The 13,820-nt window shown below is 35.5% G+C and overlaps 6 protein-coding genes across 6 annotated transcripts; 2 read left to right on the plus strand and 4 right to left on the minus strand.

Annotated features, from left to right (window-relative positions):
- Window positions 1-162: 162 nt before the first annotated feature.
- PPL_06476 (uncharacterized protein) lies at window positions 163-1,326 on the minus strand (the record flags this gene model as incomplete). Its single annotated transcript, XM_020577332.1, has 1 exon — window positions 163-1,326. One exon carries the CDS (start codon window positions 1,324-1,326, stop codon window positions 163-165), a length of 1,164 nt encoding a protein of 387 aa, XP_020432659.1.
- A 367-nt stretch (window positions 1,327-1,693) lies between these two features.
- Window positions 1,694-2,641, minus strand: PPL_06477 (uncharacterized protein; the record flags this gene model as incomplete). Its single annotated transcript, XM_020577333.1, has 1 exon — window positions 1,694-2,641. The coding sequence occupies one exon, from the start codon at window positions 2,639-2,641 to the stop codon at window positions 1,694-1,696; it is 948 nt and encodes a 315-aa protein (XP_020432660.1).
- Window positions 2,642-2,862: 221 nt separating this feature from the next.
- Window positions 2,863-4,259, plus strand: mfap1 (microfibrillar-associated 1 family protein; the record flags this gene model as incomplete). Its single annotated transcript, XM_020577334.1, has 2 exons — window positions 2,863-2,914; window positions 2,998-4,259. 2 exons carry the CDS (start codon window positions 2,863-2,865, stop codon window positions 4,257-4,259), a joined length of 1,314 nt encoding a protein of 437 aa, XP_020432661.1.
- A 107-nt stretch (window positions 4,260-4,366) lies between these two features.
- On the minus strand, window positions 4,367-6,301 carry PPL_06479 (uncharacterized protein; the record flags this gene model as incomplete). Its single annotated transcript, XM_020577335.1, has 4 exons — window positions 4,367-4,643; window positions 4,718-5,927; window positions 6,026-6,161; window positions 6,272-6,301. 4 exons carry the CDS (start codon window positions 6,299-6,301, stop codon window positions 4,367-4,369), a joined length of 1,653 nt encoding a protein of 550 aa, XP_020432662.1.
- A 1,195-nt stretch (window positions 6,302-7,496) lies between these two features.
- On the plus strand, window positions 7,497-10,821 carry copB2 (coatomer subunit beta'; the record flags this gene model as incomplete). The annotated part of the gene is made up of 6 exons (XM_020577336.1): window positions 7,497-7,499; window positions 7,585-8,795; window positions 8,881-9,076; window positions 9,181-9,513; window positions 9,608-9,823; window positions 9,916-10,821. 6 exons carry the CDS (start codon window positions 7,497-7,499, stop codon window positions 10,819-10,821), a joined length of 2,865 nt encoding a protein of 954 aa, XP_020432663.1.
- Window positions 10,822-11,002: 181 nt separating this feature from the next.
- PPL_06481 (uncharacterized protein) lies at window positions 11,003-13,286 on the minus strand (the record flags this gene model as incomplete). Its single annotated transcript, XM_020577337.1, has 2 exons — window positions 11,003-11,271; window positions 11,342-13,286. 2 exons carry the CDS (start codon window positions 13,284-13,286, stop codon window positions 11,003-11,005), a joined length of 2,214 nt encoding a protein of 737 aa, XP_020432664.1.
- Between the last annotated feature and the right edge of the window lie 534 nt (window positions 13,287-13,820).

Here is a 13,820-nt window from a genome sequence, read left to right on the forward strand (position 1 = left end):
AAACTATAATGTCTTTAGTTTTCTTCTATTTTTGTTTTTTTTTTTTCTTCTTTTTTTTAATTCTTTTAAGAATAAATTTAAAATGGTTGGTTTGTTCTACATGAATTATGTATTACAACTATGATTTTATATATATATATACATAAACAATGTACATTGTTTTTAATTATTAACTTTTAATGGGTTTCCACTATTTCTAATAGTAAATCTTAATTTACTATTATTATTCGTTGTTGTTGTTGTTGCTGATGATGATGTCGAGGTTGTCGATTCTGTTGTTGATGATGTTGATGTTGATGTTAAATGTTGTGTTATACTTGATAATAAATCTGTTTCTCCTTCTTTCTCCAGTTTTTCATTGGCAGTCGGTTGTTGTTGTTGCTTCGATGATATATAATGATTAGTTGGTTGTTGTTGTGAAGTTGTTGTATTGTTTGAATGTGAAGATGTAAAATGAATATACTCTTCACTCTTTGCTGAAAGTGTCTCTCTTGGCACGTTTGTAAGTTGAATGCTCTCGTCGAAAAAGTCTGATTGTTCATAATGGTTAAACAACTCCAGTACGTTGACAAATGTATTGAAGGTACGATCGATATCTTTGATAAACTTGGTTTCAAACAACGGCAGTTTCTTGTTGAACTTGACCACCCATGCCTCACCGATCTTCTCGCCGGTCAGCTCCTCGAGTGCCTTGGCATAGGCACACACCTGCAGCGCATACTCATTGTTGATGTAGTTGCTGGTTTTCCAATCGAGTGCCACGAGCGTGCCGTCTGCTTTCCGGCCGACGGCGTCTACCGCGCCAGCATACTGGTAGCGCTCCGACCAGACGATCGAATCACGCAGTTCCATCGTCAAGCCACTGCGCTGTTTCCACTCGTCGAACGCCAGTCGCACCGGCACGACTTCACGCTCGAGCGAGGCGAGCTCAGCGACACTAGCAACTTCATCCTTTGGCGCCAGCACAGAGTTGTCGATGGCGAGATGCGCTTTCGTGCCAAACGATGCGGCGTCACCCATTACCTTGAACGGACTTTGTTTCGCTTCGACGATGAGCTGGTCGATCCACTGCTTCTCCTGTGCCAACGTTGCAAAACCATCTTTCGGTCGTTTTGCAAAGTACGATTCCTTCAGCGATTGTACAACGGTGTTCAACTCCCATTGTTTCAACATCGGTTTGTTGATCATCTTCAGTACGGTTGTCACCGAGGGAAACAGCTTGTTGGGCGTACCCGGTATACCTTGATAGTATCTCTGTCCATTCTTAGTGACTCTCTTAATATCTGTAGATGCTGACAACAAACTTGAAAGATTCTTATATTTCATTTATATACATATATATAATATAGATATTGTTTGTTTATTTCATTTAAATCGAAAGTTCAGATTATGTCAAAAAAAAAAAAAAAAAAAATATTCAACCAAACTTTGAAAATTGATAGATCTAAAAATTGATCGATCAATCTTGGTTTGATTAATTTTTTCACTAAATCTTTGTATTGTATCTTGTTATATATTATTGTTTGAGTTGTGGTGGCACCGTAGTTGCAATGCACAATCAATAGAAAAGAACAAACATATAATTTCTACAAAGATAATCATTTCTAAAATGATTGATTGTAAATGTATACACTCCAATTTTGAAGGATCTAAACGTTTATGTAACCTATATTATAACTTTTATTTATTAAATTTATCTTATGGTGGAAGGAGGGGTATTGATATAAGATTTATTTGGATTCCAATGGTGTTGTATGGTTTTAAGTTCGTTCTCCAAACGATGCAATCTATTGAGTATCAGACCGATTACACCGACCACAGGATCATCGGGTGACGCCGTCGAGTGATCCATCACAAAAAATTCGTCGTCGTATGTCTCCATCAACTCTAGATGCTGAAGGTCATCGATGATCGTTTGTAGCTTCTGGGCATTCGGTATGACAGCAGGCTGCTGCTCAAGCTTGGCTTTCGCCAACCGGTAGAACTCTTTCGACGAGCGTGACTTTGAGCGATGTCCAACACCAAACGGTGCCAAACAATGCCAAATGATAACATCGAATTCACTCTTACTCTTATTGATTGCCGATTGTACAACCGACCTTACAGGTACAACTAATTCACGATATATTTTTGTATTATGTTGATTTGGTTTATTATTATTATTGTTATTAACTTGTTCTTGTTGTTGTTGTACTTTTTGTTGTTGTTGATTAAATTCTAAATCATCTAAGAAACGTCTTACTATTAGAAGATTTCTTTCGATCTCTGTCATTGAAGAAGGTGGATTATCTAAATACATTGTTGGAATACAAGAAAAGTTAAAGGCAGAGTCACTGATGAGGAATCGATCGATGTTGGTTTCGATGTAATCCAAATACCACTCGACCAACTTTCGCTTGTTGCTACCATTGAGATAGTCTTCGATGTTATCGATTATCGATTGTTCCTCTGCACTTGGTTTCGTCGATCTAATAGGCACATCGATATATATAGGTATACCTATATTCTTAAACTCATTAACTTTTACAAGTGCATCATTTTTAATTTCATCATATCTATTGTTGAATTGTTGAAATTGTTGTTGTTGCTGTTGTTGTTGTTGTTGATGTTGTTGTTGTTGATTCTGTAAACTATCAAACATTAGATTATTCGACTATATATTGATATAATATATATATATATAAAGAAGTATGTCTTTATTAATTAATTAAAATGGTAATATAAATCAATGTAATTCAATTGAAGAAAATAAATTAAAAAAAATGAAAAACAAGTTGTTGGATGACTCATTTAATATTGTTGTTTGAAAATTTTAAAACGAATATTCAAACAATATATTTACAAATAAAGTGATTGGAAGACATGTCATCTTTTGCAGAGTCAGTAAGAAATAAATTAAAACAACCTAAAGTTGGTAACTATCTTTAAATTTAAATTAAATATCTGAACATTACGTAACAATATACTAATATTGTTGTTATTGATTTTTATTTTTAGCAAGATACAGAGCGGGTCAAGTTCCAGATTTTGCAAAGGAGGAATATGAAGAAGAACAAAGTAAATTTAAACAACAAGAAATAGAAAAGAAAATAAACTTTGAAAGTAATGATGATTCAAGGTTAAATAGATTAAGAAATATACAAAATAATAATAGTAGTGATAGTAGTGATAATGATAGAGTTGTTAGACATGATAGACATAGCAGCAGTAGTGGTGATAGATCAAAACAACATAGTAATGATGATGGTGGTGATGACAAAGAAGAGAGAGTAACTGAACATGTTAGAAGAAGAGTTGTACATAAAACAGAAATAGTTGAAGAGAAAAAAGATAATAATAAACAAGTAACAAATAGTGTGGATAATGAAGCGGATAATGATGATGATCTAGATACAAGAAGACAAAGAGCAAGAGAAAAGTATTTAAAAAAGAAACAGGAAGAGGAGAAAGAAGAAGAAGAAAGAAAGAAAAGGGAATCTATAAAGTTAAAAGATCATGATGATGAAAGTGATGAAGAAGGAAGTGAAGATGAAGATGAAGAAAGTGATGATGACGAGAGTGAGGAAGATGAAAGTTGGGGAAGACCAATAGTTATGCCTGTGTTTATAGCGAAAGAGAAAAGAGGAACAATCAAAACCGACGAGATGTATCAGAAGGAGGAAGAAGACTGGCTGGTTCAACAGGAGCGCGAAAAAGAACAGCGGAAACTGGAAGCACATCGAAAGCTGAAGGAGGAATTGGAACGTGATGAAGCCGAACAAAAGGCTGCCAATAAGGATGACGATGACGACGACGACGATGACGCCGACGAAGACGGATCGCGCTACGACGCCTGGGTGCAACGTGAAATCAATCGACTCAAGAAAGACATTCGTGATAAGCTGGTGTTGGAACGCGAGCAATCGGAGAAACTGCGAAGAAGCAAGATGACGGACAAGGAGATCGAAGCGGAAGACGCCGAGAAACTGGCGAAACGCGACCAACCCAAACAAAAATTGAAATTCATGCAGCGTGATTATCACCGTGGTGCATTCTTCCAGGACGACGAGTACATCAAGAACAAAGACTTCTCCGGTGCAACCGGTGAGGATAAATTCAACCGTGAACTCCTACCAAAGATTATGCAAGTCAAAAACTTTGGCAAGGGAGGACGTACAAAGTACACTCATCTCGCCGATCAAGATACTTCGAAAGGTGCACTTTGGAATGAGAATCAAAAGATGTTACAAAACCATTATAATAAATTGGCTGGTAGATAGATAGATATAAATAGATAAGTAGTAATGAGACATTATTTATAATTATATTATATTTTGTTTTGTTTTAACATAAAAATTACAATTTATTGTTTGTGTTTCATTCACTTTTAATATTTTCTTGGTTGATTGATTTGATTGGCAGCTGCATTACCTGCGGCCTGTTGGACTTGACTATTATTTGCGGCGGCACCAAAAGCCTTACCACCGAATGACTGAACTGAAGAGTTACCTGCTGCTTTCTTTACATATGGGTTACTTGAATTATTAGCAATTTGTGATCCAACTTGATTTTGTACATTTGGATCGTTTGCCTTATTGGCAACCGCACTACCTGCTTGTCTTTGATATTCTGGATTTGTTACAACACCAGTCGCATAATCATTACTAAAATAATAATAATAATAAGATAAATTAGTTTCAATCTTTCAAATATAGATAACTATTTATCTTATACTTACACTGCAGATTGATATGCAGGTTGTTGATATTGACCTGGTTGTTGGTATTGACCTGGTTGTTGATATTGACCTGGAGCGGGTTGTGGTGGTTGGTATTGTTGTTGTGGCTGTTGATATTGACCTGGAGCTGCTGGTTGTGGTGGTTGATATTGTTGTGGTGGTTGATATTGACCTGGAGCTGCTGGTTGTGGTGGTTGATATTGAGTAGATGGGGGTCTTCTTGGTGGTTGACTACCTGGTGCCGCTGGTCTTGGTGGAGGTGCTGCTTGGAATGGTGTTTGTTGTCCACCTGCTGGTCTGGGTGGAGGTGCTGCTTGGAATGGTGTTTGCTGTCCACCTGCTGGTCTGGGTGGAGGTTGTTGATATTGTCCAGGAGCAGGCTGTGGTGGTTGATATTGTTGCTGTTGTGGAGGTGGCTGTTGATATTGTCCTGGAGCAGGCTGTGGTGGTTGATATTGTTGCTGTTGCTGTTGCTGTGGAGGTGGTTGTTGATATTGTCCTGGAGAAGGTTGTGGAGGTGGTCTGGCTGGTGGTGCCATTGGTGTTGGAGCAGAAGCTGTTTGGTTGGCACCGTTTGGGAATGGAGGTGGCGATGAACGTCTTGGTGGAAGTGGCTGTGACTGTGCGGTGGCGAAAGTCGAGGAGATGGCAGCCTGTGCTTGATAGTTCTCTGGTGCCGATCCCATTAGCGGTGCAACCGGGTTGAAATAGGGTGGATTCTTCTCGAGGATGGCGGTGTGAGATTGATGATTCATCGAGATCGAACTATAGAGATAACCGAGTGATAGAACGATGTTCTGAAGTGGACGATCAAAGTAAGCTTGTTTGTCTTCAAAGAACTGCGACATCTCTGACATAGCCTTGAAATTGGTGTTCTCGTAGGACTCCTTTTTGACGTTGTAGTTGTTCTCTTCGGTGGTGAGTTTCGATGGGTCTTTGGGTGGCTTCTCTTTCATCTCCTTGATCTTGGACTGCGATTTCTCCATCTCTGAGAGGAGCGAGTCACGATCGGAGATGGTGTCTTTGATAAACTTGATTTTCGCACTGTACTGCTGAATCATCTCGTAGTTTGTCTTTTGACTGTTGACCCAGTCATTGAAAGAGTGTTCCACCTGTTTGATAACCTCGGCAGTGTACATAGTCAAAGGATGATCACTTGGGAAGTATGCTTGAATATTCTTATTCAAACTACTTGGATTTATAAATGTTTCTAATAATAATGATCAATCAATCACATTAAAAGTCAATAAACATTCATTTTTCATCGATTCATTCATTTCATTCTTTTTTTTTTCTGTTACTACTTACTTTGTAAATGTTTATCATTCTTTAAAAGTGATTGATATGTATTCTGAACTGAATCCGACAATGTAATAAACTCTTTTCTTGCACTTTCAAAGTTTTGATCTATTGTTTTTGGTCCAGAGTGAAATGCATTCACAACCTAATATATTATTGTTCATATCATTTATTAAAATAAGATTACATTAGATTGGATTGGATATAAACGAAATTGAAAAAATAAAAATTCAACAAAGTGTGTAGTGTACTTACATTACTTTTAAACTTATTTAATGTTTTCATTTCTTCTTCTTCTTCTCTACTTGAACAACAGTTAATTAATTATGAATAAGTATTTACTAAATGAAATGAAATGATTCTAAAAAATATAAAATTAGAAATATGCAAATAAATAGGAGATAGATATTTGTGTGTGTGTGATTCAATACAAAAAAACTAATTTTAATTTTTTCAATCGATCTACAAAATTTCAAAATGATAAAATAAATAATTATATAAATATGTTTTATCTATCTATCTATTATTACTATTGCTTATTGGAATATATGTTTATATGTTTTGTTTTTGCTGCTTGTTCTAAGATTATATTTTTTTCGCAATTAAACAATATTATTATCATACTAAAAAATTATCTGAAAATTGGTAAATTGAAATATTCATTTTTTTCAACCCCTCATCAGGATGTTTGCATTAAAAATTTGAAAATTCCTTTAGTTGGTGAGTATAATACCCCCCTTTTAAACAAATCGATGTACAGTATAATATTTATAATAACTAAATATTCTTAAAAAGAAAAGAACAAAACTTCTAAAACAATTATTTAAAAAAAACAAAACAAATAATAAGAATCTAAAAATTATAATTTAAAAGTAGATAAGTAATAATAAATAACATTGAATTTAAAAACAAGAAATGGACTTATCAAAGTTTTTCATTTGAAACAAATTTGTTTCTTTCAGTCTTGAAACCCATTATTAAGTTTCTATTAGTATATTGATACAATGTTAACTTTTAATTCAAATCTGATTATTCCATATGAGCTAAATTAAAAAGAAAGAGATAACTGACTACAGCAAGTGATTCATCAAAAAAATGAAAAAAATAAAAAAGTCAAATAAAAATTTTTTTTTTATAAAATTAATTTTTTTGTGTGAAGTGCCACCTTTTTTTTGCAATGTATGATCATTCATTTTGAATATTTTTTTTTAATTGTTTGTTTTTGTTGATTATTAATATATTTAATAATACTTTATCATTAATATCCATTTGTTAAGAGTCGAAAACAAATAGATCAATAATATAGTGATTAGATTTTAAAAATAAAAGTCAATTAAACATTCAATATTACTCAACTTTTCATTCATAATCAAATCATATCAAAAGCAGATCAGATCAGATTGTTTAGTTTGGTTTAAATTGAAATAGAAAAAGAAAAAAGATAACATAAAATAATTATAATATATAAAATAGTTAAGAAATGGTAAAATATATTTGGATTTTTATTTTTTTGATGAATATTATGATGATGATGATAATGATGATGATGATATTAATATTATGAACAGCCTTTAAGATTAGATATCAAAAAGAAACTTTCAACTAGATCGGATCGTGTTAAATCAGTAGATATCCATCCAACAGAACCATGGATTTTAGCAAGTCTTTACAATGGTAATGTTTTCATTTGGAACTATGAAACACAGAATATGGTAAAGTCATTCGAAGTGTCACCAGAGAATCCGGTTCGTGCAGCCAAGTTCATCGCTAGAAAACAATGGATCGTCACCGGTAGCGACGATACTAATATGCGTGTCTACAACTACAACACAATGGAGAAGATCAAAACGATCGAAGCACACGGTGACTATATCCGTTGCATCGTGGTGCATCCCACACAACCCTATGTCCTGACATCGTCGGACGACATGTCCATCAAGCTCTGGGACTGGGAGCGCAACTGGCAGAACATCCAGATCTACGAGGGACACTCTCACTACGTGATGTCGATCGCTATCAACCCGAAGGACACCAACGTCTTTGCCACTGCATCGCTCGACAAGTCGATAAAGGTGTGGGGACTGCACACTTCGCAGCCGCACTTCACCCTCGAGGGTCACGAGAAGGGTGTCAACAGCGTCGAGTACTTTATGGGCGGTGAGAAACCCTATTTGATTTCCGGTGCCGACGACAAGACCGTCAAGATTTGGGACTACCAATCAAAGACCTGTGTGCAGACACTCGAGGGACACTCGAACAACGTGTCGGTCGTCTGTTTCCATCCGGAACTCCCACTGATTCTCTCGGGTTCCGAGGATGGCACCGTGAAGCTCTGGCACTCCTCGACCTATCGTCTCGAGAAAACATTGAACTACGGCATGGGACACGTCTGGGCAATGAACTTTTTGCGTGGTTCCAACTTTATTGGATTGGGATACGACGATGGAACCGTTGTGTTGAAGCTCGGAAAGAATCGTCCACCCATCTCGATGGACAGCACCGGTAAGATCATCTGGGCACGTCACAACGAGGTGCAAATCTCCAACTTGAAAACAACATTCGAACAGGAAGTACAAGACGGTGAAAAGTTGAATGCACTTCAAGTCAAGGATTTGGGTAACTGCGAAATCTTCCCACAGAAACTACACCATAACAGTAACGGTCGTTTCGTCGCCGTCTGTGGTGACGGTGAATTCATCATCTACACTGCTTTGGCATGGCGTAATAAATCATTTGGTTCTGCATTGGAATTTGTTTGGTCAGGTGTTGATTCTGGACAGTAAGTATATAATTAATTAAGTTTCAAATTATTTTTCTTTCTAATGCAAATTTATTAATTATTATCTATTATCTATTATCTATAGATATGGTGTAAGAGAGAGTACATCTAGAATTAAGGTTTTCAAGAATTTCAAGGAAACACATAACTTTAAACCATCGTTCACAGCTGAAGGTATTTTTGGTGGTACTCTTTTGGGTGTTCGTTCCAATAGTTTTGTTTGTTTCTATGACTGGGATACTTGTGATATCATTCGTAGAATTGAAATCTGTCCAAAGAATGTATGTATTTATTTTGGAAATAGATAGATGGATAGATAATGTCAATTGAATGATATATTAATATATTATTTATTTGTTTGTTTGTTAATTGTTTTTTTTTTTAGGTATTCTGGTCAGAGGATGGTGAAACATTTGCCATTACAACAGAGTCATCTGCTTTCATCCTTAAATATAATAAGGAAGCAGTTAGAAAATATTTAGAGTCTGGACAACCAATCGAAGAGGAAGGTATTGAAGATGCATTCGAAGTGATACACGAGATTGAAGAGCGTATTGGTACTGCCTGTTGGGTCGGCGATTGCTTTATCTACACAAATCGTTCAAGCAAACTCAACTACTGTGTCGGTACTGAAGTTGTCACCATTTCCCACTTGGACAAGCACATGTATCTCCTAGGTTACATTCCAGAGACCGGTAGATTATATTTATCTGACAAGGTAAGAAAAAAAAAAGATAAACAAAAAACACATCAGAGATAGTTCTAACAAATAGATTTATTTATTTCTATATTATTATTATTATTGTTTTTAGAATTTAAATATTGTTAGCTATAAATTACATATCGATGTTATCAATTATCAAACAGCTATTTTAAGAGAAGATTTCGATACTGCTTCAAAGTTACTACCAAAACTCCCACAAGAACAAAGAAACAGTATTGCACACTTTTTGGAATCACAAGGTCACAAAGAGATGGCATTGGAAGTTTCTTTGGATTTAGATCATCAATTTGAATTAGCAATTCAAGTAAGTATCTTTAATCTTTTTTTTTTTTTTAAAATACCAAACAATATACTTACCAAATCATTTTCTACTTAATTATTATTACTATTGATTAGTTGGAAAATCTAAAGGTAGCTCATGCTATTGCTCTTAAATCAGATTCAGAACAAAAGTACAGACATTTAGCTGATCTTGCTTTGACTATTGGTGACATTGAACTTGCAGAGAACTGTATGAAGAAAGCAGAGGATTTACCAGGTCTTTTGTTATTGTATACCTCCACCGGAAATGTAAAGGGTATGAACGATTTGGCTGCATTGGCCGAGAAGAAGGGTCAAAACAATATTTGTTTCCTCTGCAAACTCTTGGTTCCAGGTCAACTCAAGGAGTGTCTTGAGATTCTGTCGAGCAACGGTGCCTACGCTGAGGCAGCATTGATGTCACGTACCTACATGCCATCGGAGATCTCCAGCTCCGTTCAACGTTGGCGTGAGGCACTTAAGTCGATCAGTCCAAAGATTGCCGAATCGTTGGCTGATCCTGCCGAGTATCCAAACTTGTTCCCAGGTTACGAAAGTGCCTTGGAGGTCGAAAAGAAGGTGTTGGGAGAGCGTGAACGTCAAGTTGAATCAGCAGCTGAACTACTCAGCCAACTGGACTTGTCATCCCCACCAACCAACTCTGCTTCCTCAGCAAATCTCATTGATATGTCATCGCCAATTGATAACAATGTACTACCAACACAAACATCACCAACCCCACCACCAAACAACAGCAATGACATTGATCTTTTGGGTGACCTCAATACTACCACCGCCGCCGCCACCACCACTTCAGGTAACTCATCACCTATTTCAAGCTCAAGCTTTGAACAAGTCAGCACCCCACCACAAACATCTTCATCACCTGTAAAGACAACACCTCAAGGAGGACGAGCCAATCTTTCATTAGATCTTGATGACGAAGACATTCCTCTAGATTCTGATGAAACTCCAATTGATAATCAAAGTAGTTTAATATAAATAGTTGAAAAAAAGTAATATAAATAATAATCTAAAAAAAAAAAAACAAAAGGAAATAAAATATTGATACATTAATTTAATTAAATTAAAAGCAATTTGATATAATATTATATATTTGACCATTTGTTTTTTTTTTTAAACTTTTATTTTAATAATATTTGGATTTGGAATAATTGTATATTTAACGATTTGTTTGAGTGCTATTGCCACAACATGATAAAAGAGTTTTCAATTGATTTTGAATTACATTGCTGGTTTGTTGTAGTAAAAAGTTACGATTTGCAAGTAGTTCTCTACTGTGTTTCAATTTTGTGGTGTCGTCCATTAGTTGACCTATAGTGGATGTCGCTCTTTGTCCAAGTGATTCCAATTCATTTATTTCTTTTTTCAACTTTTTATTCTCAGCAATTATTATTTCTCTTTCTCTCTCCAATCTTTCAACTTTAATTACTATTAAACAAATACAATATAGAGTGAATATTTATTAAAACAATAAACTAAACTTTTTGATAATACTTACATAGTTCTCTAAGTTGTATTGATAAGCCAAAGGGAGATGTAGATAATGAAGTCTCCGAAGGTTGTGAATCTATAAGTTGTCTTGTTAACTCTTGAGTTCTTCTTTTCTTGGTTTGTGAGATATCAAGTTCACCTGGACTACTTTGAGATACATTGGAACGATGAGATTGAGATTGTCCATGTTGTTGCTGTTGTTGACGTAGTTGATATTGCTGCTGTTGTTGTTGTTGAAGTTGTTGTTGTTGCTGAGCATGATTCCGGGAAGATGATTGGTCTTGTTGTGGATGTTCTTGTTGTTGATGTTGTTGTATTTGAAGTTGTTGTTGATGCTGTTGTAACTGTATATGCTGCTCAAGCAACTGATGTGGTAGTTGCTGTTGTTGTGGATTATACTGCATAAATAGTTTATCGCTACTCTTGTTGACAGCAACATGACCTGGATGTTGCGGATATATAATTCCGGTAGATGGTTTCAAAACTTTTTCATCTGCTGATTGCGATCTCTTTCTACCTCTGCCACTCGAAGGTAACATGCCTTGTTGTTGCTGCTGCTGTTGAGGTGGTATTGTAGACATCATACTATTGAATTGAGCGTTGGATTTGTGGGAGGAACCACCACTTGGGTGTTGTGGAGTAATACGTCCACTTCCACCGGCTGGTACCAGATCCTCTTCACTATGCAAGTTAATGGGAGTCTTTGAAGAAGATGAAGACGATGCCACTGATGGTAATGAATGTACTCCGCCATTGTTATCCAACATGATAAGCTTCTCACGAGTAGCATTACTATTGGATTTCTTGTTGTTGTTGTTGGTCATTACTCCGTCTCTTTGATAAGTGTTTACATGTTGATTGGTAAGTTGGACAAGACTCTCCTCTGCACCCTGATCTGACATCACCTCGTCCTCCGCTTGACCGTCTTGACTGTGTTCCTTTGTAGTGGACTTGTTAGAGTGAATCAAGAATTGCTTTAGTGTAAGCAGATCTTGATTGGATTTCGAACCATCTTCTCCACCGGCTGCCGACAATAGTTCTGGACTTTGTGTCATTGCATGGTAGACACTTGACTTTTGGTGGTGGTGGTGTGCACTTTGGTTGGAGTTAACAATGGACGGTTCGCTCTCATGATCACTTGAATTTGAATGATTGGTAGTTGAAGCTGATTTCTCAGGGTGTGGTTGTATGGGTACTGTAGGTGAGGAAGTTGGGATGACATCATCATTATTTTCAAGTTGTTGATCATTGCTACTGTTATCATTATTATCATCTTTGTATATCTGTTTTTGTTTATCTATCAATTCACTATCCTCACTATCCAACACCAAAGAATGTCGACCTGATGTATTATCTTTCGGATCGGTGATCTCTCCATTTCTGATATTTACATCTTTATCTTTACTATTTCTAATGATAAATGTAGTTTTTCCGCTGGAAACAACTCTACTATCCACAGCGGGACGAATATCATCACTATCTTGTTCATGTTCATGCTGATCATCAACATCGGAATCATCGTAATCATCTTGATTATTGTTTGTTGTTGAAGGTGTATCTGTTGAGTTGGTGGTGTTATTGTTGGCGCTGTTGTTTTGCATAGGAGTATCTGCATCACCATCATCATAGTCATCATGATTGCTATGGTTGTCATCGGGTGAATTACTACTGCCATCGCCATTGTTACTACTATTGTTGTTGTTATTATTATGATGATGGGTCGGAGTGGTGACAACGTCACCATCATGACCATTGGCATTGCTATTATTATTTCCCGATGCATTGTGAGAATCACCAACACTTCCATTTCCAGCATCACTCTTTACAGTTCCACCATCTTTTTTCTCCGCAGATTGTAATTGATGTTCGTTATCACTCTGGTCATCACTCATCAAATCATCTTTATTCAAAACTGTAATTGGTGAAGATGTAACAACACCTCCTGATTCCATTGTCAATATTTTTGTTTTTTTTTTTAAACTACAAATTTCAAGTTGAAAGGAAGGAACTTCAATATATTCTATTTCTAAATACTATATATACAATATATCTAAAATAATCTATTTTATTTATTTAATATTATTTTATTTTTCTACTGCTGCTACTCTTTTTTTTTTTATTTTTTAGTTGTTTGAAATTAAAAATAGCATATAATTAGTTATATGTTTAAATTTTAATTTCTCTGGTTTGTTTGTTTTTTTTTTTGTATATTTATTTATTATTAATTTTATTATTAAAAGAATTAATGTGGATTATTAGCCAATGTTATTTGTTGTTGTTGTTGTTGTTCTTGTTTTCTTTGTAGTTGTTGTGTTGTTTATTGTTGAAGGTGATGGATGTATGATAAGATTATAAATAAAAAAGGTTAGATTAGATTATTTTACTAAGTTGTGAAATTAATTTAAATATACATATGTAAAATAACAAAACAACCAACCACCAAACAATTTATAAAAAAAAGTATAATATCCTTATTTATTGTAGGT

This window comes from Heterostelium album (genome assembly GCF_000004825.1).
Source record: "Heterostelium album PN500 unplaced genomic scaffold PPL_contig16, whole genome shotgun sequence".
NCBI classification, from domain to species: domain Eukaryota; phylum Evosea; class Eumycetozoa; order Acytosteliales; family Acytosteliaceae; genus Heterostelium; species Heterostelium album.